The 8,671-nt window shown below is 43.7% G+C and overlaps 1 protein-coding gene across 1 annotated transcript; it reads right to left on the bottom strand.

Annotated features, from left to right (window-relative positions):
- Positions 1–5,151: 5,151 nt before the first annotated feature.
- Positions 5,152–6,942, bottom strand: lratd2a (LRAT domain containing 2a). Its single transcript, XM_028398790.1, has one exon. It carries the CDS (start codon positions 6,476–6,478, stop codon positions 5,654–5,656), a length of 825 nt encoding a protein of 274 aa, XP_028254591.1. The 5' UTR covers positions 6,479–6,942; the 3' UTR covers positions 5,152–5,653.
- Between the last annotated feature and the right edge of the window lie 1,729 nt (positions 6,943–8,671).

Below are 8,671 nucleotides of genomic sequence, written 5' to 3' on the forward strand. Positions count from 1 at the left end.
TTGAACAAGTAATTATTCAGGCAGCCTCATGAAAGTTGCTGTTAATTTGTTTGTTAAAGGGGAAAATTGTGGGACAGACAAAGCAAATCGATTTTGAAGTACCGACTTCACTGCTCCTTACCTTTTCTTGTAAGCCTTTCTATTCTTTAAACAGCCCCTGAAGACTCTGAAATTGACCGATAAATTCAGTTGGTGGAACTCCTGTGGCCAGGAGGGATCCTGCAAAGAGGCTCTAACACAATGAGGATGTAAACGCAGGGTTGCAGCCAGCTGTCCCAAGATCCCTTACACAGAGGAACACATTGCAAATTTCAGTTTCATTTACACATTGATAAATAGGTTTAGGCCATTCTGTTCAGATGAGGTTCAAAAAAAGTCTGTAAATACACTTTTAGAAAATCTATGGTGGTGTTCAGATGTTTAACACAATGTTGATGTAGCTATACAACCCTCTGAAGACGTGTGCAGGCATCATGGTAGCCAAGAAAATGGCAGAGAAGCTTGTTGAAAAAGGGAGAGAAGAGCTAGAAGTGCAGAAAAAACCTGCAGTTCCTCAAATGGCCACATGTGGCAGACTTCTGAAATAACTCAACCTTAAAGCAGAATAAAAAACATTCTCTACAGACATTTTTCCATTCATGAGGATGTGTTCTCTGAATATAAATGACCTGTTAACATTATGTTATCATATGCTTATGCATTATTAGGCATGTGACAGATGCCCTCACAGATCGCCGTCACCCACATACCTCAGCTCCACCCTGCTCATCCTGTTTGCCAGATTTGGCCTGACCAGCAGTTTGGAGGATTCGGAACTGCCAAGAACTCCACTGCACATTAAGCTGGACAGTTGCTTGTTAGAAAGGCTTTTGTTGCTGGGATGGAGGGTTTGTCCATCTTCCTATTCCGTCTGTTTAAAAAGAAAACACTAAAAAGACGAAGACTGGTTTTAACAGGCCAAACTATTCTGCTGTTAATGTTTGAAGTTTTGTCGTCTGCACACAATGTAGAAGCAAGGACACTAAATGAATGGGGATTCTATCAGGGAATCAGAAATCAGAGAGTAACTGAAGCTTAAAGATAAAGTTATAGCCAAGGTAAATAGGATAAGCATCCTGTTTAGTGTAAAGGGTTTCTGTGTGAAATACGTGCAAAGAAGAAGTTGCAAGATTCATTTGTACTAAAGAGTCTGGCTAATTTGTTGTGGCATGGTCGTTGTTCCATTTCAGGGCTGATCTGTGTCTCCATATACAGCTGTGTAAACAGAGGAGGGAGCGATAAAAGAAGGAAAATGTTCAGCCACCACGTCCTTTGACTCACACACTGCACTTGTGTCCACCAATCTAGCAGCCTAATGGTGCGTTAACACAGGAAGCACTTTTCTGTTAGGTCACGGTGTGCATATTTGCTTTTGATTTCCCAACCTCACAGCACACAGCAAAGTGGTTCGTTTTACACCCACAACGTGAATGAATGAGTGCAGCAACACTGCAGCACAACTTCCACAAACCTAGTTTGTTAAACGCTTAATAGTGAGTGTGATTTAAAAAATGAACGTGCCCTATGGTAAACACAAAGCCCTGTCATCTCCAAATGAGTAGTTCAAAGAAGCCAGTGCCAGCAGCTATGGGGAAAGAGCGGAAAACAAACAAAGCCCACACAGACAATGACTGCACCTGTCTCTCCTGCGTCTCAAGCCACTCAGCTGTACCACTCCACTGTGAACCTCAAATGAACGACCGAAGCCTCTGGTAACATTTTGAGCTGAAACAAAAAAAATAAATCTGGCAGCCATCCCAGTGATGTGATGTGGTACAGCAGAGACGAGTTTTCTGCTCAGTGTTGATATTTACTTTACAGCTGTGAAGTCACTATGAGGTGAAAGGAACAGCCAGAGTTTGTGACTCTTCTACATGTGTGCGACTGTCACCAACAAAGCCGTGTCTCTGTGTGATCTCAGTCTCATTACTCACAATGCCTGTATTTAATCACTTTGTTTTGCTGTGTTGCCTCACACTGAATTTTTGGCTAATGCATGCTGTGTTTTTTTTTCTTTGTTTCGTTTTTTTTTCTCCCAGCAGTCTTTCAAGTAGGACATTACACTAATACTAAATGTCCTCGAGGTGCTGTGGACGTTTCCTGACGTGACACCAGCATAAAAGAGCGCCTGTGCTGCTATTGTTGCTGGTTATTACTCAGGTGTAGTCAAGCAACTTTTTCCCAGCATCCTCTCTGTTTGTCCAGTCATTCGGCACCACAAAGGAACATTTACAAAGATTTATTGTGTTCACATAACGAGCTTATTCTCTTTTCATTACTTACTGAGAAACAAAGAAAAAAACCAGCGTGACCTCCGTATTGTGACCTTAATTAGGGTATTTGTTGTTTAAATATTTGTGTCTCTCCTGTAGTGAGAAAAAAATGTTTGATTATGTTGTAATCGGAGGTAATAACAGACAACAAATTGATCCAAGCTAAAGTTAGGCAGTCATTCATTGACACTTATAAGTTTGACTTTTGAGTTTTTTCCCCTCAAAATATAGATGCTGCTGCAAATTAGCAGTGGTGGCACTATAACCCACTTTAACTGAATGAACACTGAGCTGAAAAACCCTCCGCTCACACAGACAGGTCCTTGTGTTGAGAGCTCTTTGGTGTATTATGTGCACCACCTTCTCTAACTGTTAAGATAACACATTGGAAATGAGTCGCTTCCCTTCTTTTCATCTCAAGATGAACTTCACAAATGAGGACTCAAACTTCTGTTAACATGTTAATGACAACCAGCCTGTAAGATAGATGGAACACAGCTTGTTAAAATCACGCTCATCCACTGTACACCAACAACAGATGTGATTTCATTTTAGCTGCAGCAGGCCATGAACTCATGTGTGGCTCTTGTAATTCAACTAATCTCATCAATCCATCAGCCTGTCTGGAAACTAAACCTACAGACCAGCAGCAGCAGCAGCAGCGGCGGCGGCAGCAGGCTGAGGTATCTGTAGGCGAGCACTGACAGTTGATTATAATTGGGTTGTCTCTGCTATGTCTGAGCTTTCACATCCCATCAAGAGAAAGAAGCCGAGGAGACAGTTAATGCTGGATGACTGCTGCTTCACTTCAAGAGCATCCAGACTGTAGCACAACAAGGAATTGAATGTTCTGTCTGTACCTGCAGCATATGGCAGGATCACAGGGACACAGCGGAGGCTATAAAAACACACAGACGAACAAATGCCCTGTAAAGCCCTTTGACTCTGAGAATAAAAATACATGTGTGTAAATAAACCAGAGCCTTTTAAATGATTATTTCTGCCACATTTCTCCATCAACACTTTTCTCCAACAATAATAATAAATTGTGGCTACTATTGCAACGCAAAGTCAGAGAGTGAGACACTACCCACACCAGGAAATGGCTCAACGGTGTGTGAGTGTTTTGGATTCATTGTGTTGGTAGAAGACACCACAGTCTGCCGGAAATGCCTGCCAGCAGTGTAGCACCACCGACCTGTTAACCCACTTTCATGTCTATCTCTGTCTCATGGTGAGACAAGAAGTGTTGGACAGCATTTTCAGTCCTCCAGTTATTTATCAGGTAGTGCCTTATTATAAACAGACTGTCACATCTCCTGTGAAGTCCAAATAAACCAGAACCAGGCTCTGTTGATTCTGAGTTAAAGTGTGTGCATGGAGGCTGCTACAGCAGCAACATCTGCACAGCTGCACTCCTGACTTCCTAAATAACTCTAGGTTCAATATGAAAGTGTCTAATATACTCAGGGATAGCTGAGCCTGACAGGACCCTAAGGAGGGTTTACCATGTCTTAATTTGATTACAGTGCTGCAGGGGACATGAAAGCAACAGCACATGGTGGCCACAGAGTCTACACAGCAGCACGGTGCAGCATGCCATTTTTAGTCATTTTGCTCCCTGCAGGGTAGATTGTGAAACTGCATTAATAGATCCGACAGACTGTTATCGTCCTTCTGAAGTCATCACATCAGTTTGGACACAATGAAGTGAAGTGATGACTTGTGATGAAGTGGAAACCTTTACATGATGCTTAGGGCCTTCACCTCATGTCAGCGTGTCCCTTGGAGCAACACTTGGAGTAATTAGTATGAATTAAAATGTGAAAAAAATAGAATAATTAAGAATAATTGCCTCCGAAACTAAGACTTTAAGAGAAGAGTACAGGTTATTACTAAATAAGCTTATCACTGCCATCAGTGTGGTACAATGAGCTGGTTTTCCGTTGTGTTGTATCATCACTTCTGCAGTAGAAACAGATCAAAAATTACAAAATGTATCAAGTTTTTTGTGGCCAGCTTGCCACCTGCTATATAAGTTGAAAGAGTTTTACACACAAACTGTTTATCAGGCCTGCTTTCCTTATACTTGTTGCTCGTGTTTGGATTCTTTGTGCAAAGCCACAAGTGCAGAGGGGAACTATTGCTTTTGGCACCTTGTGTTAATTATTAATCCTAATGCTCCTTTTCGTTCTCCCTCTCCAGCTGTTGGCTGCTGGAATTATCACAAACTGTGGCACCATTTCTTTTTTTTCTCCTCCTGAGATGATTAATGAGGAAGCAGGCATTAAACATTTTGATAGTCTGAACTGGTGCAGAGCAGATTATCCCTGCAGCTTAGGTTACCATGGAGACACCTCTATTAAAAGTGAGTCCCAAACACCTCCATGAAATGCAAAACTAACGTATAAACTGTGCATGTTTACAATAAAAGTTGCACTTTTTATATGTGTGTAATTGTATAACTGTGCAACAAGTGTAGGATCGTACTAATATCTGGGACACTCTGGAGCAACAGGATGATGAGTGCAGTTCACTTACTGACCACAGGTGTCACTATAAACACGCTGACTCTTATGTTTACATTAATTCAGACTAATTTAGATTCTGTACATCAACTGGATTTAACCTAAATGTCAGTTCAAATATGGAGTTATTGTTTCTTTGCTGATTGTTTTCTGTGTGAAGTCATTTTGACTTGAGAATTTTGTGATGTTGAGTAACATGAACTCATGATAATCCATCAGGCTCTAACTCATCATGAGTCATGTTGTGGTTCAGCATCTGTGGCCCAGCAGGAGCTCCTCTTGTTTTAATCATTAAATACAACACAGACTCATTTCAAAAAGAGACTCATGGTTTACTCAAACTTACAGGACAGCTAACACAGACTGATCACAGATGAGCTCTAAACAGTCTCTTCAGATGTGCTGGTGAGAGAATTAAAAAGGCAGAAAGGATCCTGCTTGTGCTCAGCCAGCAGCTCTGACGCTCTGCTGTCTGGCTGAGCTGAGGGATGAAGTTAAACCACACATGGATCAAACAGTGAAGCATTCACTCTGACAGAATCATGGCGGCTTAAGACAGATGTGTAAAGCTTTTAGAAAACTATACATTCAGTGAGGGGTGGGGGGGCTTTTTACAGCTACAGTCCAGTTGATTGAATCCATCATTGCTAAGGCCATATAGCAACAGAGGAGGTGGAGGAGGATTTAAGGCAATAAGATTGTTTGGAACTCATGGACCAGAATTAAATGGACAATATTAAATAAAGTAAAAGCTTTGCTAAGACAGTTCAGTGAAGGCTACTCTAGCTGCGAAGCAGTTACTGTGAGGAGGCGTCACTCAGCTGCTGGCTCACTTTTAATCTCCTCCACGCTGCTCAAGTGAGTGGCCAGCTCCTGCAGCACGGCTGTCCTGCCCAGGTGATCGTTCCTCCTCTTCTCCATGATCATGTCCTCCAAACTCTGAAACTCCAGCACGTGTGAGTGCTTGTCCGAGATGAAGACTTTCAACCTGTACGGCTGTTTGCCTATCCGGATCTCCCCTCCCATTTTGAACTCCCTCTTGCCGAACCGGCACCAGGCTGCAAAGCACTCGGAGTTCCTCCAGCTCAGCTCTCGGTCCTTTAAGCCCACCTGCTCCATCGCGTTCTGCACCACCATGTCCGCACTGAGAGCTTTGAATTTATACAGGTCGTTGACAATCCGACACCTCCTCCCCTGACTTGCATCTGTCAGAAAGCTGTTTTTGACCTCGGCTCTGTGCAGGTGCACCACCTGGAAGTCCCCCACATACACAGCCCAGTGCGGGTACTGCCCCGTGGACACAAACTCCACCAAGTCCCCCGCCTTGCATTTGTTCAGCAGGTTCTCCGGAGAGTAGACCCCCAGGCTGGCAGACTTTGCGCTCTTCTCGTAGATGCACTCATCTCTGTTGTAGACGGCGCACTCCAGCTCGTCGCGCTGATCGTATTGTTTCTCTTCCTGATTCGGGTCTTTCTCTGTGCCGTCGACCGCGCAGCCGTCCTCCAACTCGTCGTCGTCGTTGGAAAATATGTAAGAGACCCCGATGCGTGGACCGTCCTCTGTGTCCACTCCGTTCGGGTCCACAGTGGGAACTTCTGCGTAACTTAAATGTGACAGCCTGTCCATCTGGTTCCCCATGCCGCTGCTCACCTGGTAGCAGCCCGTGTAACACGATCTGATGCCGAGTTACCGGTCGCCAAACATCACCACCATCTGCTACACAAAACTTCCCTTTTTCTCAGCCGACAGACGAGCTTTTATCCAAATTACGCATAAGAATATATCCGTTTTGTCAAAGCTCCACTTTGTGCCCCATCAACAAGTGGAGTCAGGGAGGAGGATACAAAGTGGTGTCAGACTCAGCGAACAGAAACACCCCTCAGGTGCAGCCTCGTAGACTCACCTGCTGCCTCCCTGTGTAAAGTTCCGTCCTCCGACTGTCACAAACGGAATCCACGCAGACACACGCAGCTTCTGGATGTGTTTTCCCAACACGCAAACAAAGTAGTCCTCCTCCTGATACTGCGCACCGTGTGGCAGACATCCGGTCGCCCGGCGTCGGATCTGTAGCTCCGCATCGACACACCGCGGCGCACACAGCCCCGCTTTTAAAGCGGAAGTGTGCGTAATTTTCATCACTGCACCTTTAATACCCGCTCCTCCTTTCCTGAGAAAGAAAACACACTTTAAGGACGCATTATTTAAACAGTCTGATTAGTCTTAAAGTGCAATACAAACAAAAACATTTTTTCATTATCTCTATTTTAATTGTTATTATTTGAGTAATTGTATTAGTGTTGTTGGTTTGCATATAACTGAAGCTATTTAGTGTTTTATTTATTTATTTATTTTATTTCTGCGATCTAAAAATATGTCCAAGAATATGTTGCAGACACTTCAGCATCTGCCGATATTTTTACTGGTTCCACCACCTGTCCGTCCCTGAATGAACCGACGCTGCACAGTCATTTGCTCGCGCTCCATCACCTGGTGGGACCATAATGTCTCCATTACGTTTGTAGTGGCTCGTGGCCTGCCTGGGCTCGCTCGCTGTTATGGGCTATTTTCTCACCACTGTATCCCACAGGCAAGGGGAATGTGCTCAGTATGGCCCCAAAATGACACACACACACACACACACACACATACACTGCTGCTGCTGCAGCCTCTCAGTGTGAAAACACCTGTCCTGGAGATGGTGTGGCTGTGAGGGAGACAGACTGAGAGGCTGAGGGTGTGAGGCTGTTTGACAGACTGCAAAAGGAAATATATGTTACACACAGACAACGTTGAGTGGTGGATGGATTTAACCTGGCCTTGAGCCTGAGACAATATATATGTATATATATATGTATGTATATATGTGTATATATATATATGACAGACAGGCCTCAGTCAACACAGCAAACTCAACAGATTAGCAGGGAGGCCTTTTGGGCTGCGCTCCTTAAGACTACCAGGTTAATTAGGAGACGCTCTCAGAGCAGCAGGATCATGTTATTCTAATCCAGATTGAACACGTTCCCTGGTTAGTGAGATTGAGCCAGGGGTTGCAAAGTTCAGGTCAGAGCTCTTTATGCAGGTTTTCAGGTCAATTACTGTACTATCAAGAGATTGTTACACAGTTACATATTTAGAATATAAAGAGGAGGAAGTGTATTCAGTTTAAAGACACATAATACATCAGTAACACCATTACATTTTAACTTGTTTTTTGGACTATAATATACATCCTTTGTGTGATCGTTGAAGGCCCCTGATCCATGGCCTCCTGATATCCTAATGAGGTTTTTCAGTTTTTCACAAGGTTCACTGAAAGCTGCATATGAGGCTGGTACAGGTCTACATTCACATCCTCCTCAGAATGTTGCTCCTGGTTCCTTTGTCTGTTTGTCGTCTTTGTCTGTACAGACAGACCACTTGTTCTCTTACACTGAACAGCCAGCAGAGATAATCTGTAGCATCGTGAACTGACTTGATAATGATGCAACATGATTCAAGGGAAAGATTACCTACTCCTAGTTTCATTTGAGATGATGTAAAGACGATAAAGCAGCAGAATGCAGAGTGCAAGAGGCCAGTGCAATTACACTATTCACCATCCTTTCATCAGCCTTGGCTCAAGTTTATGCATGTAGTGTGGATGTGCGTGCACCCTGTGTTTTTTCTTTCTTTCCAGCTTTTTTTCCTATTTCAGCACGGAGCCCTGCAGCAGTCCCAGTCTGACAACGCATAGGACGGGAGTCAAAAATACCAAATGTGCAGAGGGAATTGAGCAGATGTATAACAGCTTTTTCTGAGGTTTCATATCAGAGCAGAGCTGAAGGTGTA

The sequence above is a fragment of the Parambassis ranga genome, chromosome 2, assembly GCF_900634625.1.
Source record: "Parambassis ranga chromosome 2, fParRan2.1, whole genome shotgun sequence".
NCBI lineage: Eukaryota > Metazoa > Chordata > Actinopteri > Ambassidae > Parambassis > Parambassis ranga.

Coding starts and splice junctions, on each gene's coding strand:
- lratd2a (XM_028398790.1), bottom strand. CDS start 6,478: ATGGGGAACCAGATGGACAGGCTGTCACATTTAAGTTACGCAGAAGTT.